This window comes from Euwallacea similis, chromosome 20 (genome assembly GCF_039881205.1).
Source record: "Euwallacea similis isolate ESF13 chromosome 20, ESF131.1, whole genome shotgun sequence".
NCBI classification, from domain to species: domain Eukaryota; kingdom Metazoa; phylum Arthropoda; class Insecta; order Coleoptera; family Curculionidae; genus Euwallacea; species Euwallacea similis.
In genome coordinates this window covers 3,180,161-3,207,868 of record NC_089628.1, presented here as the reverse complement: position 1 = coordinate 3,207,868, position 27,708 = coordinate 3,180,161, and the positions used below count along the sequence as shown (strand labels likewise).

The window sequence follows — 27,708 nt, the reverse complement described above, 5'->3', positions numbered from 1 at the left end:
TCTAAGTGAGGAACGTACCTGGAAGCTTTCAAGGAGCTCCAAGGGTGTCGATTCGAATTTGAACGCTGGCCGAATTGAACACTTATCCTGGCGGACCAGCGTCTGAAGCTGCCACCCCCACAATTTTCCAACACTGTAAAGTCTAAAATTTGATTATTGTACAGTTTAAAAAGCTAAAAGGGCCTTAAAACAGGCTTTTTTCGATTTACTTCGCTGATCTAATTAAATTTTTACAAGTTCGACCGCCATCTTCGGGAAATGACATCTCAGCCTTTACTGTCAAAAATACGCTATACTTACTGGAAACAAAGCATGGTGTCTTCCATAGCTATGAGTCACCAAGATTACTGATACATAATTAGATGTTTTATCGATTTTTCATATATTTTTTTGATGGCTCATTTATAATTGATTCTTATCTGACACACTAACGCACTACTGGCACTATTGGCACACTTACTTCCTGACGTCACTCTAACGAATTAACCTGCTTGACTATCATCAGATGCACACATCACCCTAATCGACAATCAAGACACGTCCTTACAATATCGACCCATTCCCCGTAAAACACATAGTTCCATCAAACCCAAAGCCCGCATTATAATTTCATGTCCAGTACATAGACAATCAATCAAGCAAAAGCAGCCGGGGCCAATGAATCAATCAAATCTGTCGTAAAACAATATCAATCGGGTTTCTTATACCTATAACTTTTTATGGAATAGATCGCGCGAACAACTTCCGAAACTTCTAGTGGAGACGCGCCTGCGCGTCATGCTACTCCAAGAGTTGAGAAGAGATTTTGAGTTTTCGGGGCTTTCAACTCCCGCATCAGTTGTCCCGCAACAACAGTCCGCGTTGAGAGGGCTGCGATCAGGGCCCTGACGGGAGTTTTAAAATTTTCGGAAGTTTCGCGCGAACAAAAACAATCAGAGAGAATAGAGGGGTGGAGGTTTTTCTGGTTTGGGTAAGTGGGAATTATCTTGAATTTTAGAGAATAAATGTGCTTTTAAGGTTGAGCTTCCAAAAACTCTTTATAAACCATTCGCTGAGGACGAGTTCTCCTGTTCATACAAGTTTCGTGCTTTTATTGCCGAAAGGAAAATCTCCATTACTTTCAGCTGCATTAATTTTTTAGGAATAACAATCCCAAATGAAGGAGATTAATGACTCGGGGATTATTAGATCGGAGGTAGCCACGCACAAGAGAAAGGGGCTCCAAGAAATTACAATTAATCTTCCCGTGGAAGAAACATCCGTGCTAACAGGTTTTGGTTTTCTTCCAAGTCTGAGAATAATTGGTTGGTATGATAACTAACTTGTAACTGAAGCGGAGGTTTAGAAAGTCACTTATTCTCTACATTCTTGACGTAAGCGCGCCCTAATGTTAATACCTTACCAAGAGTGTCATAGATGACACTAGCGTCAATTTATCAAAGTTAATTTTAAAAAACTCGCTGTTACGTACAACGCTTTACATAATGTGCCATATGGTGCTCTACACCTTAAAATTAAACGGAGCGACTTACCGAAGTATTTTTATTAAATTGTACATGTACACGGCAACGCACCCGCAACTTCCCTCGTTCATGCGCTACAGGATGTGAAGGCTCAATTGGCGATGAAGGCTACAGGAACGTGAAGTCTCAAGAGAATATTATTTGGCATGCTCTGGCACCGTAGAGTCTGAAAAAAATCCTCCTTTATCTCCCCCGTGTTTCTGCATATCGACTCGTATCGCGTCAACGCTAATGTTTTATGCATAAACAACCCGATTTTTTATCACCCCAAATCTGAATTTACTGCTGCTAAAACTTTTGCTTTCGATATACTAGGCCATACTCAAACTGTAATCTCCCTGGCTCAATAACAATATAAAAATAATCCCCGAATAAAAGAGAAAAGCAAATTGAATCGCATAAAAGGCAGCGTTCCGAATTGGAGCAGCGGATTATTTGATGTTGTTTGCTATCGGTTATTAAAAGCTCGTAAAGCCGGCCAGAATTAGAACGTCAATTATCGTCATTAGGCTCTATTGTATATCTTCGTCATAGGTCTATGTAATCACAAATAGAGATAAGATGAGTAAGGTTTACTTATATGATTTTCCCCGCTTTGCGTTATTAGATTTGTTCCTTACGGTGGTTTGCGCCCGCCATTTTGTCAACAGACTCTTCTATAACAGGAAGTCAGCCACAAAATAACGATTGAGTGGTGACTAATACGTGCCTGTGCATAGACTGCTCAATGACTCTCCTTCTTGGGATGATCTAGAACCAACCCATTCTCTGCTTTTAACGCCTGAACATAAGATGCGCTCATTCTAAACAGCTTATTCCTCAGAGAACTTTTTCAAGTCTAATTTATCATTTCCGGGGGGATTGTAAACGATGCCTAATGAGGCGTTCGGATAACGTGACGAATACATAAATCCAAATCCCCGCATGGGCCGGGAATTTCGTCTGGATGGCTGGAAACCTGATAGATGTCATAAAACCTGTCCGGTACTAAATTCTCTGGTTGGTTTCCGAATGGCACAAAGAGGCGACGGGTGCTAAATAGTAGATTTATAGCTTTTGCATTTAGATAGAGGCAACCATTATTTATTTTCGTGGCTGAAACGTGTTTTTTAAAAGAAATATGTTCCATCTGACAAAAGCCCGATTTATGACTTCTCTTCAGTTTCTGGACTGTTTTGCTGCATGAAATGCGGGGAGAGACCGAAGGGTGCCGTTGGATAACTCCGGATCCCAAAGTAGAACTTGGGGAAGCAATCTATCACTGTGACAAAATCCACCTACGTTTTTTGCCCGCCTTTTGTGTACGCACCATACATTTTTTACCTGAATAAACGTATGTATCATCTCAAATCAAAATATTGTGCACATCAGGGAAAAGTCGATCATTTTGTCGTCCTTGGCGTGGACATCTGGAATGATCAGACTCGCCAATATTGTCCGCCGAGCATAATTCACGGTTTTAATTGTCTAAGGGGGCGAAATGCAAACAACAAATATGAAGGACGAGTAGACCTGTCAAGTTTCTGTCTTTCTCTTGTGGTTGCAAGGGGGCGGGAAGATTTTTTAAATCCTCAATGGAGTATTGAGTGCAACAACATGACTCCGGCCGCCATTTTAGTTGTATCTGTCAATTTGTTTCGGGAAATCTGTCATGATGTGCGACAATTCCCTGGAACTTTGTTGCATCCCTCCTTGGAAGATCATACGTGACAGATTTTCCTGACGAGAGAAAATGTAAAAAATGTGCACCATGCGTGACAAATGTGTGTTTCCAGGTTCGAAGATCTCGATCAACAATGCATCTATCGTTGCGACACTGATTCCAACCCACCCACTATGTCCATGTTGTATTCTGGCGACACCTCAGACACCTGGCCGTGCCCCAGCAACTCTTCTTCCAGCTGCGCCCCATGCGTCTGGAACAACCTCTCTTCCCTCCCGGTCAACATTTTAGGTAAGTTCCCCTCTCCGAAGGACTAAATGCAAATACTCCTTGACCCTTGCAGGTAAAATAATTACCCCCAACAATAGCCTCTTCGTTAGTTCTTAGATTCCTTTCATAGTTAATAACTCGCCGTCTAGCAGTCGCTAGTGGAGCAGAATATTGACGAGGGGTTCGGTTGCCCTGCCAAACGCACAATTAGAGCTCCATTCATAAACGCCGCTCCATTGGGTTTCAAAGAGTTAGCCCCCATTCCATTTGAAAGGCAAAATTGCAAGACTCGGGAAACATAATGAAAAGTGGGGTATTTTTCTTGTTTACGTGGGTTTTCGGGAAGTTCGCGGGTATGTTTGCTCGTCGGTGAAGTTATGACATGAAACTTTCGGGAAATGAGAAGAAAATATCGTAAATTTTTAAATTTGGAAATTTACGTTGCGGGATTCTTTAAACTCTATGACGTGAAACAAATATTTACTTTTCCAGACGCGATAGCAGCCTCTGAGGACCCCCGCACAGAGCTCTTAAGGAGGTACTCATATGGAGTGGCCCTGCCGTCGATATGCCTCCTAGGAATCGTAGGTAACATCTTCAATCTGGTGGTACTCACCAGGAAGAACATGAGGGGAACTGCTTATATTTACATGCGTGGTAAGTTATAACTTACACGTAACATCAACGCGTTAAGTACATGTTACTGGCCTCCAACGATATGTAAAATTTATATGAGAATAACTTCAAGTTTACTGAACTTCTATAACAATATATTTTACGTCTCTGCGATAAAACTGAGGTTGTGCGATAAGTGGGTCACATGGAACAATAAATCACCCAGAACAAAAATACTTTTATAGGAACATTTGATGGCTCTGATTGCGTTGTTTCCTGTGATACCTGTGAATGAACATTATAAGAGCTAGATCTGCTCAGAAAAAACAATTTGCCGAACTTCCCGTCTCGCGGACAATAGAGCTTTTTGCACAGGAGTTTGCACTTGAAATTAAATTAAGCAAAGTCGTCCGAGACTCCCCATTCAACAGAATAAGTAAACTTTGCTTTGCCCCCTTATTGAAGTATTTGTATTCACTGGATGCTTTTTTTTTACCCCAAAAGTTGACCCAAAAAGATCCCCCTTCTGATAATCTGGAAACCGTTATTTGTGTGCAACACCGGAACAAACGGAAGTTTCGCTCAACAGCACAAACAAATCAAAAACAAATAGAGGCGAACATATTGCACAGACTTTTCGTCTACTTTTCAACGTTCTTAAACCGGGAATCTTGCACGCCCTCCGACATCCTCAGCATTCCATTAATTTGGTCGATTCTTCCCTTGATGCCGTCGTCCAGGACGAAGGAAATCAGCAAGTTTTCCATCACCTCCTCCTCAATTCCCAATTGTTCGCTTGGAAAAGATATCCGCACATTTTTGTAGGACTTTATCAGGCTGACGAGGGCGTTTCCGCAGTCACACTTAAACAGCTGCTCTAAATGTTCCCATATAAATGGGTCTGCTCTTAACGACTCCTTCATCCATCATTTCGCCATTTTAAAATGAAAATCAAGGAGAGTTTATTGTTGCTTAAACTTTCTTTCTGAAGAGAGACTTGATTAATTTGCCACTCTATCAAGATCTAAAAATGCTCTCCCATTTGGAACCCCAAAAAAAAAAGATACTCCCCTTAATCCCTTAACTGAATTCACATCCTTATTGTGTACAGAATCCACACTAACCTTGTTTTTCTCGGAAATAACTCCCCTATTTTGTTGTTTCGAACTGCGTTCATCAACAAAGTAAGAGCCTTGATTTCGGGATGGTTAGCATAGGGCTTTGCTTCCTGAGAATCGAACGAATTGATTGCGCTCTTTATTAACATACTGTCCAATGTGATGTACTTGAGGTAGTTTAGGTGACGGGGTCTGCCCGCCTGATCGTAGTTCTTGAAGGCTTAAAAGAAAGTTATATAGGCTTCTTCGAATTCACCTTCTCTATATACTACTTTATTTGCCCCACACTTGCACTTGATCTTTAACCCTTTAATAATCCCCGAAGGTTAAAAGAACTTAAATTGTTTCCCTAACCTCGTGTTGGTTTTACACTATAATTTGAAAGTGTCAGATATATGAAGGCCAAGAGTTTTACAATAAACGCATTTACAACCTTCGATCCTTGACATTTGCCAAAGCCTTCAAAGTGGCCTCATAAACTTTCTGCAGCCTTGCAATGCTTCAGAAACTAGAGGTCTAATCCAACATAGAATTACTGGAATTTTCTCCAAGGTTCTTGGTGACAGAATGGCGAATGAATCTGTTGGAAGTTGATCTTGATTAACTACTTCAAAGTTTTGAAGCCTCACTCATCCTTGCAATCGCTCTAATGTCTACCATCCTCTGGAAGGCTAGAATGACGCTTTTCGAGTTCTGTCGTTCCATGGTCTTGGCCAAATAGTTCTAGTTTTCCAGATCCACGTCCAATTCCTATACAGTATACCACAAGTATACTACACTTGTGGTATTCCGCGTCGAAGGATCATCGCACATCATTTTGATTTGTTACTGCTGTGATGGCAAACAGGTATGGCGGTAGCATTCTTTTAGGAGTTATATGTACATATATATGATAATGATCTTGTTACGCAATTGCTCCCAAAGCGACAGAAACTATAAAGAACAAATTATTTTAATGGAACTGCTTGACGCACTGTGGACACGGGTCTTAATGAAGAAATATTGCATGACATCACTATTTAGGAAAAAGCCGATTTAATATTCCCGACGGCATTGAAATTGGATACATTCGTGCTCGCAGAGATAAGAAACAATCGTCCCTCCCTTTAAGCCAAAATCATTTTTGTTTAAAGAAAAATGCACGATGTTATGATGGAGATAACAAATTTCTCCAGCGGGTTGTTTACGGAAGACTAAAAAAGGTAATTTATCCCTTTAAAACCCCCTTTTGCATTGTTAACGCAGAGACACTTCGGCATACCTACGCAAGTGGATTATGAAATTTACATGAGGCCTTACAGGGAGTATTTACGTCTTGAGAATAGCACTTAGAGGGCACGTCTTTCTCAATTCCCATAAACTAAACGACATTACTATTGTCTTGGATGGGGACCATTTCTTGTATAATATATAGGGCTGACAATTCAAAGGACATGCTCTCTCACATCTTCCACGATAACGATATTTTAGGGATCGCAGCAAAAGGATTGCCTAAAGCACCTCTCCGGGCAAAAAGGCTTTTTATTGGATTTTCTGTTTGCGGAAAGTAACTGTAAAGCCCTGATTAATCAGAAATTGGTATAACGTAGAGTTTTGTGCTGAGAGTTCTTGGTAAAAACGATGTCTTGCCAGCTTTCGCGCCTGTGTAGGTGTTGTGACCGGAAGCTTATAGAGCTCGTCGACGGGATTCATTTGAGCTATTTTTGAAGGCATTTTTCTACGAATTCTCGAGATACCGGCACTTAAAGTTTGATAAACTGGACGCCGATATTATAAGGGACAAACCAGTGGGGTAAAATATCGTAAAATAATTTATAAACTTAAATTTAATACATAAATTTCGTTGATTACAAACTGAAGCCTTAGAACGTCGGCATACACAAATTCAACGAAATAACTAAAGAAACTAAGTAAAAATAATAAAAATTAAGAAACGCATAATCATCCTCTCAATATACAATTCGTCGGCGTCCTGCAAAACGGGAATTTCCCCCACTGTATCCTTCCATCTGACGTCACTTTGATCGATAAGAGAATCTATGAAACACTTTTGACGAACGACAAAGGGTAGGCAACCAGACATACTAAAAATAATTTGCAAAATCTGTTCGAAGTTCAGAGAACGCTTGTTTTCTGTTAATTAATTAAGACCTAGAGCATCGCGTTGAGCCATTATGGGCGAAACCAATGACCTTAAAATTCCCTAATTCTATTGCACCACAGCTTTATTATCATATACAGAAACTTATCCAATAAAATCTACATACTAACAACACGGGGATGCGAAAAATTAAGGCTCACTTAATCACCTGTCTCTGGTTCTTAACAATGTAAAACCTCAACAGCGGAGGCATCAGGCTTTTAGGGGGGATCTCCTCGATGGCGTTGGCTCCCAAATGTAAATACGCCAATCTCGGCAACTGCAGGAACATATCGGCGTTAACGTGCTTCAACCTATTACCGTCCAGATATAGGATTTCCAGATGGGGCATTTTCGAGAACGTTATCGGGTAAATGTTCCCTATCCTGTTCTTGCTTAACATTAGCAGTTTAATGGAGGCGGACTTGAACAGCGGTCGCTTTCTCGACATCGCAACCGCGTTTTCCGGCATCAACAGCTTAGAAATTGCCGGAGCGATCTTCTGCATTTTATACGGCAATCTCCTTATGAAGTTTCCAGATAAATCCAGCATTTCCAGGTTGGGTAGGGAGAACACCACCGCAGACGGGAATTTGGATAGATTCATGTGATCAGCGTATAAAGTGTCCGCTTTCCGGATTCGCTCGAAGAACGCGCTATTTTTCTCTGGATCAAGAGAGTTGGTTTTCGTTATGTCCACGCAATTTGTTTCGTTTACGGGGATTATCCAGTTGAATGGGTACAAATATGCCGTATTGCGTTCGCTACAGGGCTGACCGTAAAGGAACGAACCAGATGCGCTGCTTAACAGCGATAAGCTGCGGAAAAAGATTTTGTTTGTAAGGGCTCAGTTTGGAGGGGTGAGAAGAATTTACAATGGGAAATTTTGATAATTAGGAGTATTTTATCATTCTGAAAAAAATTCAGGTTGCATGAATCTGGACCAAATGGCGGACAGCTTAGTGCATAAGTTCATGAAACCTAAAAAAATTTAATAGCGGTGTCCCGAATTGTTTTTAGAACATTTTCCCTGCCTCTTTGAAAGAATTTAGATGCCACAACACCCATATTTCTATTAGACACAAACTTACTTACCCAAGCACAAAAACCGCCTTGGCCATACTATTTCGGTGATCTGCACTCGCTGGCGCTACGATCATGACTAAATCGCCCAATTACGGGGCGAAATGCAAATCCAAAATAAATTCTTATATCATTTTCTAAATTTAATCTTATATGCCCGGTGAAACAACTCTACATTGCCGATGTATCCGCTACAGGGCCACGTCAATAATCGTATGCAAATAAATGGCAAAACTTATGTGTAAAGCTCGAAATTTGGTAAATAAATTTGGATAATGATAAGTTTGTGACAAAGCTTTGCCAGCTGGTTTTGGAATAATGTAAATAAGGGGTGTCGTCTTTACGAAACATATATTGGTACAATAAACTCTTGCGTTTTTGTCTGGCCTATTGCGGCAAACTTCCCAAAACCCGAAAAGATCGTGAGAATAATAAAGTGTCTGTAAAAGCGCACTTTGGGTGAATTTTATAGCCTCTAATTTTCGGCGAAAATCACCCACTGAAAGTGATTTCCTGTTCATTACGATCATTTTATGAAAATAAACTTTGCTTTTGATTTCACTTAACACACTAAGCTCAGTGGCTCGTGTTTATTACAGGATATTCAGCCGCAGCTCTATTAGCCATTCTCTTCGCATTGCCTTTTGCTTGGAGAGTGCTTGTTCATCGAGAGCACGGACATTGGAAAAATCCAATTCCTGCCCATTATTTCGCGCATTTGGAACTATTTTTGGGTACATAAGATTGATTAAATACCTACCTATTCAATAACGCACATTCTTTTAACAAGGTAATGGTTGCCTGGGCGTGGGAGTAATGATGCTCCTAGCCCTTACCCTTGAACGATACGTGAGCGTATGCCACCCAGGGCACGCCCGCCCAATCCTGGGCTCTCCCATCAGAGCGGTGACCCTCATTCCCATTCTCACCTTCATTCTCTACATTCCTGCAATGTTCCGGAGCTACGTCAGGACATGTAGATTGACGCCTGATGGAGAATTGATCTACCAACGAACCGAAAACACCGCTTACATTACCCATCCAGCATATAGTGTCTACAAAATAGTGTTAGAAGTGATTTTTAAGGTGGTTCCAGTGGTTCTGCTGGCAGCCCTGAACCTTAGAATTCTAATAGTCTATAGGTGAGGACACTTTCGAATAATGTATGTAAAATAAGGAACATTTGTAGGAGATCCTGTGAAAAGAGGAGGAAAATGACATTGAGCAGGACTACATCTGGTGAGGAGGACCCCAGGAAGTTTGCGGAAGAACGCCGACTGGTGTTACTCTTAGGCTCAACAAGCATTTTATTCCTGGTCTGCGTCACTCCTATGGTGATCCTCAACGTCACCCTATCAGACGACAATCTCATGAAGTACCCCTACCAGGTAAGAAAAGTACTAATTCACCCACCTAGTAACTAAAAGAAAACTCAGGTATTTAGAGCAATAGCCAATCTTCTAGAAGTAGCCAACTACTCCATAACATTCTACATCTACTGCCTTTTTTCTGAGGACTTCCGCAATACCTTGTTAAGAACGCTGAACATAGGGGACATCACTCCTGCGCGAGGACAAAAGAAGGGTGCGCCTGCTCCTACCACTACTATTACGCACACTACCACACCCAAGAGTGTGTGACAGAAGGGGTCGTCTAGCTCAGAAATCACCCCTGTGTAATAATAAAATGGTGGATCAAATACTTACGAGATTTTCATTGACTCAGATTAGTGTGGCAAAATTGATTGCAGTTACATCTGATGAGCTGTTGATCCGTTTCGCCAAACTCAACTTGAGAATAGTTAATTAAAGTTAAATTAAAATAGCTGTATAGCTACTTAAACGTAATTAGGCTAGTTTAATATGTAAATAGTCATAATAACTAAGGCTGAAATAATAGGTGTACTGATAAACCATCACGTCGTTTCTTACCTTTTGCAATTTTGCATTGAATGTAAAGAATTATTAATTAAATAAAAATAGATTATACAATTTCAGAAGTTCAATGTTGTTGTCATGGTAATGGATCAATAAACTTTATCGTAGATGAAATCAATATTGAATTTAATTTTCACCAAAATTCAGATAAAAAGTTCACTTGGCAACGTTGCTTTCTTCACCACAACAGCATAGATCACCTTCTCATGTAGAATTAGATCAATAAAAGAACGACAATACGTTGCCATTCTCCGTTATTTTTATCCAAGTACAAAAGAAAACAAAAATATCACATATTTGAAGACAAATTTATTATTATAAAAACAGTTTTAAAGCATTTTGAGCTTCCCTTATTGGCTGGATTATTAGTGTTGCGAGATCAATTAATAAAAAATCTATAAGCGCCTTCGCCATTGTCAAGGAAACTAAAAGGACTAAGAATAAAAACAAATGGGTTTTGCTAACTAACTGATCCAAGAACTTTAAGGGCTAAATCACTGCTCAGCCTCTCGCACTATCACAGAAAACACATTAATACGTATTAATTCAATCATAATCGTGGCTTCCTTCGTTCTTCAATAGAGCATCTTTTTCCTCCTCACTCACTTCAGTTATAGTCTTATGAACAGGGATTTTTACCAACGGAGAATTGACCTTTTTCAGCCCTTCAGTAACCCCGGACTTGGTCAACCTTTAATGGCAAAATCACCAAAGACACCTTTTGCATCTACCTACCGGGACTTACACTTCATTCACATCATCATCTTCCTCGTCGCTCAAGGAGAAATAGGGATTCTGTGACGCCGGTCTGAACTTGTAGGCGGTGAGCACGAAAAATACATAAGTAGCCATTTCCCTGAACATTTCATGCAGCCAGTCGTATTGGAAAGGCACTGTGATTTTGAGCAGGTACACTATAATGCGTGTGGAGTAAATATAAGAGACTACCATTACATAAAAGTGCCGGAAGAGACGCAATTTGCGTAGATTTATTACGGCTTTGCCGTCAGTTTGCGATGCCTCCTGAAAATTACCGTGAGCGCAGACAGTTCTGAAAGGAATATTCCTCCTGTGTTTTCCCTCTTACCTGCAAATGTCTTATAGACCAAACAACTGGAAACAAAATACAGCCACAGCAAAGCAAATCCACCAATATAACAACATTTTTCCAGGCCAAATACTCCCGGTCTCCCTTCTCGCTCTCCTCCAAGATAATCTGGGCAATATTAGCCAGCACTTGAAGGGGAATTACCACCATAAACAACTTCTTGTCTTTAGGGGTTAGTACGTGCTTGATAAAAGTCCAGCCAGTACCCACTAGTACCAGCACAACAAACAATAAAGCCCCTTTGAGTAAGTGGGCCACGTAGAACAGTATTGCCCATGTAGTAAGATGAAACCCTAGCTGTTCTATGTAGTAATAGTTGACCCCATGAAAAGCTAGAGATATTGCCTTAAGGAACACTAACACAGACATCATGTAGTGGATTTTAAAAACTGGGTGTTTGGATTGTTTCAAGAGAAACACCCAAAACATTCCAGATAAGAAGAAGAGGAGGGCCATTGTGATATAGAGGGCAGGCAAGGGCATCTCTCCTGCTGATAGAAAACTGTTAACATTCTGCTCAACTATTTTAATCTCAAAATTTAGAGTTGTTTCAGTGCTTGGATTGTAATTAGGGCAATTGTGAAAAAATAAGTTATAAAGACCTTCTTCTTTCAGAGTTTCCACAGCCATTACAAACTAAAAATTTACTTATAAATAAATTCAAGATGAATGCTTCTTTAAAAAACTTACAGAGGCATTGTAGAAGGTCCTGCCTCCCACTTTACGGCGATCAATATCAAAGTTAATATCTTTGCAAGCATTCTCAGAAGATAAGGTTTTCTTTTCTGTCATACTCTTGTAAATGTGGATAGCATCAGCTGGCTGACGTTCAGCACATTTAACTCGAAATCTATCGTTCTTTAAATCCAAAACCAAAACTATAATCTTTTCATTACCATTAGTAGAATTGATATCTTTTTCGAGGATACACTTGTCTTGGCGACTGTCGAAATATGGATTCATACCATCATTTATTGTCCGATCCAAAGTGAATCCAAACTACAAAGACTTGTCAATGCGAAATTACACCTAAAGCTTTAACCTACCAAAGCACTTTCATTCTCTGGAAAGGCATGGAAATTGTATAGGTTGACCTCCAAGGTGCCCCCTTGCAGGAATCCAAAAGTGCTAATACCAATGTATTTCCGTGCATCATTCTATTGAAAAGTTTTTCTGTGGCATTGAAATTCTATTGGTGGAGATACTTACTGTGGTCTTGAGCTGGTGGATTTTAGCCGAGGATATGGATATCAGGAAAATCATCCATATCTTAGACGAAACTATGAACATTTTGCTTGGAAAAGGGCGAAAAGTCATTGGTCGTATCAAGTGTTTTACACGCAGTTAATCGAGAGATAGGTAAATGAAGATAATATTTAGAAGTTTATTGGTGATTTTTACCGATTAAAATGTACATTCCAGGAGTATAATTTAAATAAATTGAATCATTGGCCTACAACGCTAATCTCAATTAATTTTAGGATGTCAACAAAACATTGAATGTCAACGGTCGTTGTCAAAAAATAAATCTTAGGTTAGGAATTGACCTAACCTTAGATGGCGCCCTCTGTCGGAAAAGCATGGCGCATAAAAGATACGAATTTTAAATTATACACAATTAAATTATTTATAAATCAGTATGAAATAATTGAAACTTATTTTTTACTAACAAAATCGCGGTTCATTCATATTACTGCTTGTTTTGCCCAGTTTGGAAATTTATAACACTTCAAGGAGACCATTTACCGCATTATCTGGCGGATAGTCAGCCAAAGTAATATAAAACTCAGGAGATGACTATAAATCCTTCCTTATTTCCCCCTGAAACTTTCGAGCACTACTTTTCATAGGGAAACGTGTAAATTTTTATAAGATTTTTTCTTTACAAAGGAGTTTAACATTCTTAACAACATGGTGAAGAAAGAGTTCTTCACAACTTGGCGAAGAAAAGGTTCTTAACAATGATTAATAAACTCTGTTAGCTAAATAAGGAATCTTATGAAAGTCTCATGATCTAACTGATAATAAACCTTGATTAAGCTGACTCACATATTCATATGTATTCTCTCTCTATGCGAAATATCTATATTCAACCCCACTCAAAATATTAATTACATAACAATTTTCAGTACCTATCTACACCTTCAGATAAAACTACTTTCGACTATTAGAGTCAAAATTAGTAGGAGGGGCCAATGGTATTCATATTAAGATACACAATGATAGGGGTCCTGGCCTGATCTTTGGGGTGACTTACAGCAACATCACATTTGACAGTGAAATGTGAAGTTATTTTGAAATAAATATTTCTTTATTGTCAGTTTAGGGTCTACAAATTTTGGGGTGCAAATTCAGTAGAACTAACCCAAAGGAGATTTAAAGCGCAACATACCAATTAATAATTTACAATTTGTGGATGTACAAAGAGTTGTTGCTGAGAGCACAGTTTCAGTGTTTAGTTTATGTACTGAAAATAAATTTTAAAGTTTTTCAAGAGTTTGTGAATTTTTTCCGACGATCGGTGAAGAATTAAAGGTGAATTTTAGATGCCTGCAATAACTGGAACTGGGACAAAGTCTAAATAATTGGCACTCAAGACAATCAATGCAATTTCAAGCCTACAGGTTTTAATTGCTAAATTGATGTATTGGCTTACTCTTAAACTCTATCCTACTACATCAAAGTATAATGCAACAAATAAACAATAAAATTATTTATAAAGGAAAATTCAAGATTGTTATGCATCCGGAATTCCTTCTAAACCCACCATTTTATATGGATCTCCTCCAGTTAGCCTCTGATCTCGCAGGTATTGCAATCTTAAGTGTTGACTGTCTGTAGCCCTTCTATACATATTTCCAGCTACCTATGGCATTAAAACAGTTAACAAACACTTGAAGGGGAATTTGGGCTTCTATGAAAGATGGTGAATGTAAATGGGAAAATAATGGATGTACTGAAGAGAAAAATTTAGATTTTTGTGTTACTTCATCAAGTTCACTTGTGTTCGAATGAGTCTTAAGGCTGTGTGTAGGTCAAGATCGGGAACTATTTAAAATAATCTTACCAGTTTGTTGATTACATAAGCTGAAGCGTGAGGAAGAGCCATGGCCACTACAATGATACCGAAACTCGGCAAACATTCAAACCACATTGTTATTTAGTCGAATATGCAGTAGCAAAGTGGGAATTATGGGCAAAATTAGCAAAAATCCAAATTTTTGGTCAGTAATTGTTTCGTTGGGTAAATAAATATAAAACCAAAATAGTAAGGTTAGGTCTAATAATCCAACTTTGACAATGATTCTTGGCAAACATAGGGGTTTTCAGACGGTGTCAAAAGAATTGCTATTAAGGAGTAAGTAGGGTACAAATTGGACGAACCTTGAGAATTAACATAGCAGAAAATTATTCACAAACCCATCAAAATGCACGATAAACATTATACATTATTCATTGCCTATTGTAACATTCCGCCTATAAATAAACAATCAGAATCAAAATCAGAGTCATTAAACAACCATATTTGTGCAGCTATGATCACGAATCGTAACTGTGTAGCTCATCTCTGCGTTTTAACAGCGCTCCTCGCTGGAGAAGCCTTCAGCTCTAAATTAGGTTTGCCATTGAAATGTACACCGAATAATTTAAATTTACAGGAGACTTTTCATCATACAGAATCCAATTTTTACGCAGAGGAACCATGCACCGCACGCAAGGGCTTGTGTGTATTGGAGAACGAATGCTCCGGTGAAGTTGGAGAAGATTTAAGGGGACTATGCAACTTTCAGAGGTCTAAAGGGGCAATCTGTTGTACTGAAAGTAAGAAGATTTTCGTTGCTCATTTACATGCTGAGGAACATGTATGTTGCAGTTGAATTAGGTAACGCTAATTGCAATCAGTTGCATAATAACTGCCAGACAAACTGCCCTTCCAGTCTGTCCTTAGGTCGGAAGGGATGTTCTGAGGGATTAACTTGTTGCCTGCTGATTTGAACTTGTAGAAAAATTGTTATTTATTAGTGAGCAAACAATTAAAACAAAAAAATACTATTTTATTCTGTTCTCACTTGTTTAACTACCTACTGCATCCTAAGGGCCCCATCTAGCCTTATAGTCTCTCCATTCAACATAGGATTCTCTATAACTGCTTGCACCATTTGGGCAAACTCTGCAGGCTCTCCTAAGCGACTGGGAAAGGGAACCGATTTCTCTAAGAAAGCGATTACTTTTTCTGGAAGCGCTGATAAGAGAGGAGTCTTAAAAATTCCTGAAAAATATTAATAACTAAGGGAGAAAGTGTTCAATTCCAGAAAGCGCCAACCTGGAGCGATGGTAACTACGCGTATTCCCTCACTGGCTAAATCTCTAGCCATGGGTAAAGTCATGCTGACTAGAGCTCCTTTGCTGGCCGCATACGCTACTTGGCCCATTTGTCCATCGAAGGCTGCGACGCTGGCGGTGTTTATGACTACCCCCCTTTCCCCGTTGGGGTCACTTTCATTTTCCCCTATTAGTCCTACGGCCAGTCTTATTACATTGAAAGTGCCTATGGTATTCACCTAAGGAAAGAGAATGAAAAAAGGCTCGGATGATGTTTCTAACTTACTTGAATGACTTTAGAGAAATCCTCTAGAAAATGGGGCTTATTTTTCTTGAAATTATAGGTCTTAAAGGCCACGCCAATGCCCGCGCAGTTGACCACATGATTCAACTTGCCGAACTTCTCTTTGGTCAAGTTCAAAGCGCTCTGAATATCCTCCTCTTTAGTTATCTATTTTGTCAAGATTGCGGTATATATATGTACATAGTTCTCTAGAGTCTAAATTAGCTTATTAGACTTACATTAACAGGGGCAAAGATGACTTTGTCGTTCCCGATGGCTTTGGCCACTTCAGCTCCTGTCGACTTTGGCAAGTCGCAAAGCACTACTCGGGCTCCCTGGGCTGCGAGGCGCTCTACCGTGGCCTTGCCAAGCCCTGATGCTCCTCCGGTTACCAAACTAACGGTTCCCTTAAAACAATAAAACGCATGGGAAAAGGCGGAAATGATTTTAAAGATTTATTACTTAATGTTTACATTGTTTACAAAGCGGTTTGTTCTATATGCTTATTTTGTTCCAAGAAATGAGAAGAGATTATGAAAGAACTTATTAATAAACAAATGAGAGTAAGATAAAATGAAAATAGCAGACTATTATTGGAAAGAGATGGAGAGATCTGTGAATGCCAGACAAGGAAAGGACGGAAAAACGATCAATATGTTTAGGAAAATTAGATTAAATTGTTAGAACAACTATTAATAAAGCATTTAAAACACATACAAAACGGTAAGAACTGCCATAATGTCCTAATTTTACCTTGAGCATTATTTAGAGATTCTGCAGGCTTTCAAGATATGATTGACACAGCACCACGTATATTTTTTAGTTCAGTTTCAGAGCATTAAGAAGTTCAATGAATCGCTTTCCCCTATTTCTTTAGTATCAGTTCTTGAACTGACCTTAACGTATCTTTATGAAACACTTATATTTTATTGTTTAACGATTAAACTATCGATAAAAACTGCTTTGTGATAAGTTTTGTACTTGAGGAGAGGGAGAATATTTGTGATTCACATTCCCATGAAAGTGAGGTTAGATTCATATGTTTTTGTATGTAAATAAAGGGTCCAAGATCAAAGGATCAAAAATAATAAAAAAGGTCAGTAAGTACATAAGAAGCATCGTAATGTTAAGCATGTATTGGTGGAATACATAAGACTTCCAACGTTATATACATGTCACTACTACCTAATACAATTACATAGACCATTTGTAATTTTAATTTTTGCTTTTTCATAGATTTCACTGCATCACTTGACCCCAATTCTTTCTCATAATTAGCAAAACATGGCATTAGTTGCCTATGATTATGGCAGTGAAAGTGAACCTGAAATCACTGACAATGAAATGGAAGTTACTAATGCAGAGGTACCAAGCAATTTCATCCTATGGCCCATTGGAAAAAATGTAGCTTATTGAATTTTTAGACTGCCAGTGGCCAGCTGTCAAGTACAACAATTTCTAATAACTTATTTTCCAAATTGCCTAGTGCAAAATCCCAAACATCTACTCAAGTAGAAGAAAATGATCAGCTTGAGGACTTCATACCCACAGTCAAGAACATAAAAGAAAAGAAAAAAGTCTTGATAACCATTCCTTCATTATCAGAATTCAATGATCTTAAAAATGATGAACCTGCAAGGAAACGGGCAAAAGCCTCTGCAAAAGGCAGTGGACTGTTAGGTATGCATGCACAGCAAAACTTTAAAGAATTATTATTTTAGTTGTCTTTATAGGCATGTTGCCACCAGTACAAGCAGCTCCCAAATCAAGCACAATGTTTGTACCAAATATTGTGGCTAAAAAAAGTACTAAAGGACCTCTAACTCCTACTCAGGTGACCAAAAAGACTGGTACTGTTAGTAAAAAAATGGCTCCAGTACGTCAAAGTAAACCTGAAAGTGGTAGTGACACTGACACTGACAGTGAAGATATTGTGATTCCAGAAACATTTGACGATAAGATGTGGGAGAAAGTGTGTGGAAGACCTAAAGTTCCAAAGAGAATACCTAAAACTCAGGTGCTCCTGCAATTGGAACCTCCTGCAGGTACTTGGTTTTTACAGAAATTTACTTATTTTTAATCCTTCACTTTTAGAAGAATTTTCCACAGCTCCTGAACCAGACAAACCTTATGATGGCTTGAATAATGTGGCCTTTAAAGAGCTGATAGGGAAGGTGAAAAAACCCATGGGCAATATTAAATTAATTGATATAAATGAGGAAGAAATAATGCCCGATAAAGACCTGTGGATGACCAAATCTTTAACTGGTAAAACACTCATTTTCTTCTTTATTTAAATCAAATAAGCTGCTCAAGGCAAAACAATCAATACAGTAAAATTTTTCATAATTTTAGAAAGCTTGTATCTCAGAAATATCTTTAAAAAAAATAGCCTTTCAAAATCTCTGTAATTCACAAATTTCGGATGTTTTAGATCCAGAATTGCAACCCAAAGCTGCGCCAGAAGATGTTCTAGATCCAACTAAAAAGAGAAAGCACCACATCACTTATTTGGCACAGCAGGCCAAGGCCAATGAGCAAGAGTATAAGGCCGCGTGGGCCACGAGTAAAAACAATCGGATGATGAGTCGCGCGAAATATGGATTTTAATTGCATTAAAATAAGATTAAATTTTGTACATATTTATGATTGAAGGATAATGTTTTCCATTAACTTCAACACTCCTTTGGATGCAACGCTCCTGCATGATAGCCCGCCACAGGAGTTTTAATTATAAAATGCAGACATTTTTAACTCTTCATTTTTCCTTAAATTAAATCAAGAAAATTGCAACGTGTCGTGTAGCATTTCCCTTTAAAACATATCAGGAAAGGTAATTTTAGATCTCTAGAACGGTAAAGACACAGAGACTACAGAGGTCTAGGTTCTAGGCATAAATGTTAGACTTAAAAAAAAAACAATTAGAATATAATGTTTCATGCATTTACACACTGATGGTTCTAAATATATTAAATCCACTCTCTGCGGTGCTAATAATCACTCCGGGCAACTGCCGATGCCAATGTAGCTCTTTAATATTGTTCTGTCCCTGATGAATAAATAACAGTTGCGGAGGCACGTCCTGCAAGACAAAATAATCAGCAACAGAACACTTTAAATCCCACACAGACCTTGATATCTTCTGTTTCAGTCTCAGAGTCTTTTTCTACAGATAAATCCCATAAAGCTATCTGATTATCAGCGCCTCCTGAAGCGAAAACTGCCGAGTCTGTTGGGTGCCATTCTACTGTAGTCAGTGGTCCTATATGATGCTTGAAAGTGGCCAATGGTGTCTTTTGCTGAAACGTTCTTAGATCCCATACATGGAGGAATCCATCGTCGCCGCCTATCGGAAAAATATTTAAAGTTTTAAATGTCAAAAAGCTGAATTACTAACCGCTGGCTATGAATGGCTCATTCCTGTTCCAACTGATGACGTTAACATCGGTATCATGTGCCCTTTCACATGTGATCATGCAAGCTTTGCTCGGATTCGCCCTGGTGTCCCAAATGCGGATGCTTTTGTCTACTGAACAACTGGCCAAAACATTTCGCTCATTTGGAGACCTATATACACCAATTAAACAGAGATTTTTCTTTAAGATAAAACATCAAACCATTGCAAGTCTTCTACGGATTCTTCATGACCAACCAATGGCCTCTGGTCTACTTTCCAGGTGGTTCCTTCTGAAGGATTCCAAAGGTGAATGTCTTTACGGCAATCTCCTGTAGCTAAAAGCTGAGCAAAAACAACATATTAGTTATTGTGGGAAAGGTGCTGCATTTGTGGTTTCACACCCCTGAAATTGTGGGGCTCCAATCCATAGCAAAACCTTCAGTTGTGTGACCGTTAAACATGAATAATGGAGTAAATGAATTTTGTTTATTGTCTTTGTTGTATTTTGCCAACACTTGACTAGAATTCACAGCTTGCAGTTGAGGTGTTAGGTCCCATATATTCACCCTTCCTAATTCGCTCCAAGAGGCTGCCAAGACCGAGTTATTTATGACTGTTGACTAATGTTTTATAGTGAGAATTTAAGTGATTTAAGTGGAACGATAACATACCCTGATCCTATTTACACAACCCTGATGCTTGATCAATGCACCAGCCATTTTAGGACCATTGGCCTCGTCTTCTTCATCTGACAGTTCATCTTCATCTTCATTGTCACTGTCCTCATTTTTTGAGGTTTTATCGAGGTTTGAGAGTTTCATTACAATGAGGTTGTTTACATGGGATTGAGGGGCTTGAGTGCCTGCCACAATGTATGCAGTCATAGGGAATGTTTCGCGATTTTCTCCTAAAGACATATAAATTGTAACATTTACTCCTAGGACAATAGGATTTTATAGAACGTTGATATGCTCTATACCAGGCTTTTGTTCAAACCTATTTGCTCCTCAAGTCAACTTACCTAAACTATCAGGTATAATATCGAAACTAAGACATGGGGCACTCGTCTGAGCTTGATGGTACATAACATAAGCACTAGGATCACAAGTCAATTCTTCACCGTCTTCCAGCGGTTTTCCAGGCAGATATACCTCAGTTTTGGGGGTTGTTTTGGAGCTCTGAGTGTCCATGTTCTGATCATCTTCTGCCTTTCCCACTTCTTCCTCATTTTCCGAAGAACTGTCATGAGATACGTCCATTTCGTAGTCTGACATCTTCGCTAAAGGCTTTCTGAAAGGAGAAATGTGCTTTGGAGCTCTGAAAAGTTATTTTTTTTTTAGGAAAAGAAACTTTGAAAATCTTGCAGGATTGAAGTACAAAACATGGAGCGGCAAAACGTGAGGTTAGGTAAGCTGTCAATTAAAAATTCTTTTGTAGATGGAAACTTGTTGGAAAAAAATTGTCTTTGTTCAATATTTTGCAGTAAGAAAGGATGAAGTCGTGTTCTCTATGCTTTTCAATTGTTTGGTTTATTATTAGTTGAAAGATGGCGCTCAACTCGGGCAGTGACATTGACACATTTTCTCAGGTAGTAAAAAAAATTAGTTGTCAAATGCATTGTGTTTCGTGGTGTTTTAAACTCGTAATTTCCCCCTTTTCTCATTGTTTATAAAATTAATTTCCTTCGAAAACTCGCACCTGATGCCCAGCAATAACTCTTGCGCCAATGTAATCGCACTTCGAATCTACCCATGAAAGAACTGCAGTTGCAAAAAATATGGAGGAACAACCCGAAACGTCCCCAGACAGTACGTCCGCCGTGCCCCTATCGCCGCGGCCCACGGCCTTTACTATCGATTTCGACGATAAAAAGGTGGACCTCCAGAGGCACAAATCCCTGGCTGAGAAGTTCCAGCAAAGGCATAAAAGGGGCAAGTCCATGTCCAAGCTGGAGGGAAGTTCTGGGAGTAGTGTGGGAGTGGGCAACGAAAAGAAGCACCCACTTACCGGGAATTTGCCCAGAAAGTCAAGTTTTCAGTCCGAAGGTAAGTTTTGAATTTTAGTTACATGCTTCAGGTATGGGTTTGTGCCCTAGGCCTATGATTTGGCTTTGACAAGTAAAGTCAAATCTATATAGAGTTGGGTTTTAAAAAACCCATCTGTGAGGAGCGTAGATGCATTTTTAGTAAGTGGTAAAGTCAATATTTAAATATCAAATGCCTCTCCTAGTATAGGTAATATTGACTCATGAAGTGGTATTTGCTGAGCGTCATTAATCAGTTATTCAACCAGTTACCCACATGCAATTTTATTTCAAGTCAAGCGTTGTTAATGAGCAAAGCCAAAAAATGCATAATTACAAATAGTAAATCCGCAAATCTAACTGGATAAAGCTGGAAATTTGGCACATGTTCAGCTGCTAACCTGGACTGACCTTTGGAAGATGATATTTACTCAGAGTTTAAATATAGTTAGTTTTCCTAGCAATATCAAAGACCTACATTACCTCCTATATTAGGAGATCATACAAATGGGTCAAGAATCCAAACTGCTTTCCTCAAAGGAGTTTTGATTAAGCAGAAACCATTTACCAAAAAAAGCTAGCTAATTGGTTATTTAAATGAGTGTGAGGTAAGTTTCTGGTCATATCATGGTGATTGTCCTTAACAGTACAAGAGAGAAAATCCTCTAGTTGTTTAACTCCCAAGTAATAAAAGAAATTGTATAATAACACTAAAATCCCTTACTTTCTATTTTTTTATTAATTGCATGATGTTTACAGTGACTCACTCTGCCTGACCATGGAGCATGAAGAGAAGCATAATGGCCACATGAAAGTGCACATATCTGCAGAAAACTTTAGTTCATTTCTTAATCTTCCTTCCCATTTAGGAAATCTGCTGTGCACGGACAAAGTGTGGCAAGTTATTGGGCCAACTTCCTTGATTTAAATTAAAAGTACCGTTTGACCTTAAAATAATAAAGAACAAAGAAGGCGCTCTCGCGGTAATTAAAAATGTTTATGCGTGATGGTCGTTGAGCTGCGTGCATAGACGCAAATTTGGGGAAATCGCCGTTGAGTAATTCTCTAGGCGATGTGAAAAGGGGATTAATTCCGTGAAGCGTCATGATTTTTTTTAGATTTCCTCCGATTTTTTAAACGACACTTTCCTGATTATTCATCACTAATTGTTTACATTCAAAGCAGGTGTAAAAATTGACCTTGGGCATCCTCAAATTGTTTTAGCCACTGCCGATGATGAGTCACAGTTGTTTAGTCTTTACTTGCGGTTACATACCTTACACCACCATCATTTCCAAATAGAGCCTTCCTCATTCACTCCCCTTATTCTCAAACATAAATCTCTAAGCCGACCCATTTGCAGCTAAGTCTACATTCCCTTACAGGCTATTTTTCCTCAGACGAGCGTCCCGAGCGGTGCAAGAGTGCCAACGTTGCAACCACAAAACGTAGTGATCTAACTTTGCCCCTGGAGGACATTACTTCAGAGCGCATGACCCACTCCTTCCCCAATGCCGCCCTTCTGTCCCTGGACAGCCCTTCAATGGCCTGCGATTTGCTTAACGTATCCAGCCCTGAGTTTGAGCTGATCAGCCCCTTCAGTCCGAATTTGGAGGATGTGACTAGAAGCGTTGGGGAGCTTAATTTGTCACCCCAGAAACTGCAGTTTGATTCTACGTTAACCGATAAGGACTTTGATGATAAGAAGTCTGATACTGTGAGTGAAGCTGGCACTTACACTGTGGACAATGACAATTACACTGAGGAGCAGAAGGCTCGGATGAGCATAGATAATGACTTTAAAATAGAGAAGATTTCTGTTGAAGACAAAACCATGGAGTATATCAAGAGTTTGTCCACCCAGAACTTCCTAGCCGAGGACACTACAAGTTCGTCCCCTTTTTCTTCTCAAATCAGCGGAAGCTCCTCCACGGTCTCGAGTCTACAGAGTAGTTTCTCCACCAACGGCACAATTGGTTCTACAAAGCCTCAACCCCAACTGAATAACGAACTGCACAACCTTCTCCAAGGCAAAAAGCCGCTTTCACCTATCCTCTCACCTACTCAAAACCTTTCTCTAATAACTAGTGAAAAGAAGCGGCAAAGCCCGATCCATACACCTCGAGTGAAGTCCGCTCCCTCGAACATAGAGAAACAAAAATCCGATCAAGGGTCGATAATTTCGGTGACTTCCAGCGGAGTCTTCCGCAGCAAGAATGAGGAGCAGAGGAAGCTGGAAAGGAGGTTGAGTCTGACCAAGTCAGAGGTGCACGTCGAGGCCTATGTTGATGGAAAGATCTACAATGAAGATATGCTGAATAATAGCTCTGCGAGGCCTGGTTCGAACAGGAAGAGCAAGTTGACGGCAAATATTGTGAACGTGCAAAGCATAGAAGTTAATTCAGGTAGTGGGGCTGATGTGGGGAGCGTTGTCAGTGCCAGTTTTAGCTTCGGAAGAAGCGGCAATGTGGCCACAGGTAAGTTTAGCTGGAAATACCTGCGAGGTAACTTACCATTAGTTGTTTTGCAGTCACCACAGGTCTTCCCCTGACCCCAACTGGCAAAACTTCCCCCACAAAAATCCCTTCGCCGATTCACACGATTTCGCGTCCCCGCAGCCGAAACAACCTCTCGGCCATGCCCGACGATTTCGACACGGAAACGATCCTGCGACCGACCCGCAATTACATCAATTCGCTGCAACAGAAGCTATCTCAGGACAACAGCGACCAGGACAGTGACTACGAGCAAAAGTACGGCCTGCAGCTAAACAACACTGCTCATTTGCTGAAGCAACGCGCTCTGCACATCAGACACAATTCTCTGGATGACAAAACGATCAACAACAAACTGGAACACTTCCAGAACAAAAACCTGCAGCCGATCGACCAAACTTACACAAACGTGTTTGGTCAATATCCCAGGCAGAAAGTGGTCAATAAGATCAATAACTCGCCTAGCAACAGCCCCATAAGGAGGTCCAGCAGTTTTTCGAATAGGAATCAGATAAACAATGCGGTGAAGAGTAGCAATCTGGGGCTGTTGAAGGATTCCAACTTATGTCCCTCTCCGAAGCTGCAAAAGAGCTCTTCTACTGCATGTATTAAGCCCGGTTTGGGGGCCAGCAAGGTGGGAGAGCATAGGAAAATTGATAGGTAAATGATTATTGTCCACGATTGAACGTGTAATTTGCAGCTTTATTAATTAGGAATAAGTTTGGGGACACAGAAACGAGTTCTGAGGAGGATTTAGAGGCCAACATTCAAAAGCGCAAAGATTTGGGCAGTTTATCGAACACCAGGTGCAATAGGACGTTCAGTTTGCGGCGGGCGAGGGTGGACAACGAAGCTGGAAAGCTAAAGTGCCCTAACACGCCCGACATGAGGCGTAAGACCTTTCAGCCGGTGGGAGTCAAGCAGGAACGTGCAATTTCGGTCGACAGGAAGCCGGTTAAAACCAACGAGGTATGGCAGTTCAAACTATAATGAGTTTCTTTTTCGTTGAAAAAGATTTTTTAGGTGCAAAGCAGGTACTTGCTCAGCCTCAACAAAAGGGCCAGTTCGGTGGCCAAAGAAGTGCCAAAGATGGTGACGAATAGGAATAGCTGTCCGGTGACTAAACCACCTTCGACGTTCAATAGAAGTGAGGGGGGAAGATTTAGCATGCGCACTCCCAAGGCAACGACGAATGCCACCTCAAAAAGCGGGAAGAAAGACGGTAAGCAAAAGTAAGATTTGAATAGTGAGGAGCTTGGATTTTAATATATCTATAAGGAAATTAAAGATTTTCAACTAAACTTGACAACTCTATAAATGTAAATTGGATAAATCACTTAGTTCCTCTCTTTGTCGCGCTCATATGGAAGTCAAATGCGTCCGTCATTTAATTTCGACAAATGCACACCGCCCTGTTGCCATTTAGGATGCAATTGTTATATTAATCCTTAAACCCAGAGTGAATATTTTCGAACGGTTTTGATCGTTTTATTTTTCTGCGGTTCTGGTAATTTGTATAGAATTTTTTCGTTTAAAATTCGTACTTTAGGTAAAAGTTCAAAACAAAACAACGGACCTAGAAGCAATTCTTCCCTCTCCAGTCGAGAAATGGAGTTCCAGAACTGGAAAAGGAGGAAAAGTTACGATCCCATGAAGGCTGCTGCAGAGGTATTTCTGCTTTAGTTATTAGAGATTTAATTTTTGAGAGTTTAAAATACCAGGGCAAGAAAAAGGAGCTGGAAAAACGGTTGAGTGGAATCACTGGTGCTCACACCAAAATTGGCATGGCCAGCCCGGAAAGTTCGCCATCACATTCGGGCTCAGTTCACCGATCACAGGTGAGCTGTATTCCGATACATTTTAATGAATTATTTTCTTTTGCTGATCGAATAAATTTTGTGTAGCGTTGCGGCTGGGACACTCTTTAAACTTAGAAGAGCGTCTCTGACAAATATTGTTGAGGAGGTCGCTTGTTAGTAGGTTTAAGTGACTCTTACTGTGGTAAAACATTGTTCGTTGAATGTACCTATTAATCCTTGTTTGCGTGTCATTAGATACTAAAACTTTTTGGGTTTATACCAGCGAAAGCTCGTTACAGAATCTGAAATGTATTTATTTTTGTTTCAGTATTCAAAGAGTTGAAAAGAGATTTGTTTGGTTTCAGCTCATAGCCGCCTTAAACTTGTGAATGTGCCCACTCTGAGGTCTGTTCTTTTCGTTTAATTTTTTCCTCTTATTGCTAATCAAAACAGCCACTTTGCGCACTGCCGCGCTTTTCCACTAAGGTACATACACATTTTCTCTTTTGTTATCAGAGAAACTTTTTTTTTAAAGCAAGTTTGAAAGTAAATATCTGTAACATTGCTTTTTTCATCTGCCAATGCCTTACCTGAACGTGTGCGTTGTAGTTGTCCTGTTTTTATGTCCGAATCGACAAGAACAAATCAAGATCCTCTTGCAGAGTTTTCACGGAACCGCAGCCCTGGAACAACTAATCAGCTCCGACGAAGAAGACTTGACCTTTTCGGCCGACGAATGCTTCAGTCCGCCCACCCCCAGTCCTTGCGAACTGAGCCCTACTAAGACGAGTCTCCGACACTCCCTTTGGGACCGAATACGTAATTAAGTTTTTTCTCGCTAGAGATCTATAAAATCTCATCGTTAACATACGAAGTCGAACGAGAAGTGAAATACAGCGTGGAACAGCCAAATAGAATAAATTCGGTATATGCATATTTCGATATATGTGACAAAAATTCCGACACACGTCGACTTTACAATCTGAAATTACATCCTGCAACATAAAAATTTCATGCTTAAACCTAGCCCCGTTGGGTGACAGTTGCCATTCCCAAAATTTTTAGATTGAAAGTATAGGTCTGTGGTACCTCATTTGAAAGGTCGTTTCCTTCTCTATTCAAAACTGCTATGATTTTAAGCTTTATTTCGAAATTTACAGATATTGAATTATTTCATTTGACTATTCCACGCTCTAGTATATTAGTTTCAATCACCACTGTCTAAAGGCTGACGCTTTCGAGGTAATTTTTATAGAGCAAAGAGGTTGAATAATCTCATCGTGCAATATGAGGGTTGCAATATGGAAACATTCTTCTGATTCTCCTTTAATAAGCGGGTTTTCAGTTTTTAACGATGTATCAAAACGAATTGAATGTAATCTTAAGCTCATCTTGCACCTTCACCAATTTATTAATTATTTATTTTATCATTTTTCCATAAAATTAAAACTGCTGCGGGGCTTTATCTGCGTCTACTTACGTTACTGTACAGTTAATCGCATACCAACTAACCGTTAAGGAAATTGTGATTATAAGAGATTAAGGTAATCTTTGTAAGTTATTTGTCCAATACTGTTGTGATCTTCATTAACGAATCTGTTTCCCACGTTGTATCGTCAAGTTAACACGCAGTTTAGTTAGATTTTAGGGGTTGTTTCTTTCAGAGCAAAGTAGTTTGTACATACCAGTTACACAGTTTGATTTGGGTTTCTGCGGAGTCGCGGTTATAAACGCTTTTCTTCCAGGAAAAAATAGATTTTTATACGTATTATTATCGAATTTCCAATATTTTTTATATGTTGCATTTGTGTTAATAAATTATGCTTTTATCAGAAATAGTCGCTTTTTTTATCCTGAGGGTGAGTTAAAAGTTGAAAAAAAATTTATGGATTTTAATACTCTCGTGATGTCATTGCTAATAAAGTAATATG

The 27,708-nt window shown here is 39.5% G+C and overlaps 6 protein-coding genes and 1 pseudogene across 13 annotated transcripts; 3 read left to right on the top strand and 4 right to left on the bottom strand.

The window, feature by feature from the left end:
* The first annotated feature begins 639 nt into the window (after positions 1-639).
* LOC136415342 (probable G-protein coupled receptor B0563.6) lies at positions 640-10,451 on the top strand. Of its 2 annotated transcripts, XM_066399888.1 has the most exons (7): positions 640-970; positions 3,299-3,477; positions 3,949-4,113; positions 9,012-9,146; positions 9,203-9,554; positions 9,602-9,800; positions 9,849-10,451. In XM_066399888.1, the coding sequence occupies exons 2-7, from the start codon at positions 3,360-3,362 to the stop codon at positions 10,050-10,052; spliced, it is 1,173 nt and encodes a 390-aa protein (XP_066255985.1). In that variant the 5' UTR covers positions 640-970; positions 3,299-3,359; the 3' UTR covers positions 10,053-10,451. The 2 variants fall into 2 exon arrangements, with proteins under 2 accessions (XP_066255985.1, XP_066255984.1); XM_066399887.1 differs by lacking the exon at positions 640-970 and having other exon boundaries at positions 3,268-3,477.
* On the bottom strand, positions 4,713-5,894 carry LOC136415568 (COP9 signalosome complex subunit 2-like; annotated as a pseudogene).
* LOC136415340 (protein GPR107) lies at positions 7,001-12,923 on the bottom strand. Of its 2 annotated transcripts, none has more exons than XM_066399885.1 (6): positions 12,667-12,923; positions 12,504-12,614; positions 12,148-12,456; positions 11,437-12,093; positions 11,095-11,372; positions 7,001-8,147 (listed from the first exon to the last, which is right to left on the bottom strand). In XM_066399885.1, the coding sequence occupies exons 1-6, from the start codon at positions 12,772-12,774 to the stop codon at positions 7,487-7,489; spliced, it is 2,124 nt and encodes a 707-aa protein (XP_066255982.1). In that variant the 5' UTR covers positions 12,775-12,923; the 3' UTR covers positions 7,001-7,486. The 2 variants fall into 2 exon arrangements, with proteins under 2 accessions (XP_066255982.1, XP_066255981.1); XM_066399884.1 differs by lacking the exon at positions 7,001-8,147 and adding an exon at positions 10,644-11,040.
* Positions 12,924-14,199: 1,276 nt separating this feature from the next.
* On the bottom strand, positions 14,200-16,973 carry LOC136415332 (3-hydroxyacyl-CoA dehydrogenase type-2-like). 2 transcript variants are annotated; one of them, XR_010752600.1, is made up of 7 exons: positions 16,817-16,973; positions 16,303-16,470; positions 16,067-16,231; positions 15,782-16,019; positions 15,540-15,727; positions 14,525-15,454; positions 14,200-14,323 (listed from the first exon to the last, which is right to left on the bottom strand). XR_010752600.1 is itself a non-coding variant. In XM_066399862.1 (5 exons), exons 1-5 carry the CDS (start codon positions 16,823-16,825, stop codon positions 15,540-15,542), a joined length of 768 nt encoding a protein of 255 aa, XP_066255959.1. In that variant the 5' UTR covers positions 16,826-16,973; the 3' UTR covers positions 15,528-15,539. The 2 variants fall into 2 exon arrangements, 1 of the variants encoding a protein (XP_066255959.1); XM_066399862.1 differs by lacking the exons at positions 14,200-14,323; positions 14,525-15,454 and having other exon boundaries at positions 15,528-15,727.
* A 169-nt stretch (positions 16,974-17,142) lies between these two features.
* On the top strand, positions 17,143-18,792 carry LOC136415331 (proline-rich protein PRCC). 2 transcript variants are annotated; one of them, XM_066399861.1, is made up of 6 exons: positions 17,143-17,159; positions 17,300-17,428; positions 17,488-17,743; positions 17,797-18,108; positions 18,161-18,331; positions 18,498-18,792. In XM_066399861.1, the coding sequence occupies exons 2-6, from the start codon at positions 17,348-17,350 to the stop codon at positions 18,671-18,673; spliced, it is 996 nt and encodes a 331-aa protein (XP_066255958.1). In that variant the 5' UTR covers positions 17,143-17,159; positions 17,300-17,347; the 3' UTR covers positions 18,674-18,792. The 2 variants fall into 2 exon arrangements, with proteins under 2 accessions (XP_066255958.1, XP_066255957.1); XM_066399860.1 differs by having other exon boundaries at positions 17,144-17,159; positions 18,158-18,331.
* A 170-nt stretch (positions 18,793-18,962) lies between these two features.
* Positions 18,963-20,779, bottom strand: l(2)09851 (WD repeat-containing protein 1 l(2)09851). Its single transcript, XM_066399859.1, has 7 exons — positions 20,482-20,779; positions 20,132-20,367; positions 19,862-20,080; positions 19,681-19,802; positions 19,461-19,630; positions 19,195-19,409; positions 18,963-19,145 (listed from the first exon to the last, which is right to left on the bottom strand). Exons 1-7 carry the CDS (start codon positions 20,732-20,734, stop codon positions 19,008-19,010), a joined length of 1,353 nt encoding a protein of 450 aa, XP_066255956.1. The 5' UTR covers positions 20,735-20,779; the 3' UTR covers positions 18,963-19,007.
* Positions 20,780-21,050: 271 nt separating this feature from the next.
* Positions 21,051-27,613, top strand: LOC136415338 (serine-rich adhesin for platelets). 4 transcript variants are annotated; one of them, XR_010752602.1, is made up of 9 exons: positions 21,051-21,505; positions 22,869-23,960; positions 24,014-24,638; positions 24,692-24,947; positions 25,002-25,200; positions 25,528-25,646; positions 25,700-25,816; positions 25,883-25,979; positions 26,440-26,578. XR_010752602.1 is itself a non-coding variant. In XM_066399883.1 (8 exons), the coding sequence occupies exons 1-8, from the start codon at positions 21,238-21,240 to the stop codon at positions 26,602-26,604; spliced, it is 2,826 nt and encodes a 941-aa protein (XP_066255980.1). In that variant the 5' UTR covers positions 21,051-21,237; the 3' UTR covers positions 26,605-27,613. The 4 variants fall into 4 exon arrangements, 2 of the variants coding, with proteins under 2 accessions (XP_066255980.1, XP_066255979.1); XR_010752603.1 differs by lacking the exon at positions 25,883-25,979 and adding an exon at positions 26,106-26,182 and having other exon boundaries at positions 26,440-26,575; XM_066399883.1 differs by lacking the exon at positions 25,883-25,979 and having other exon boundaries at positions 22,884-23,960; positions 26,440-27,613.
* Positions 27,614-27,708: the final 95 nt, after the last annotated feature.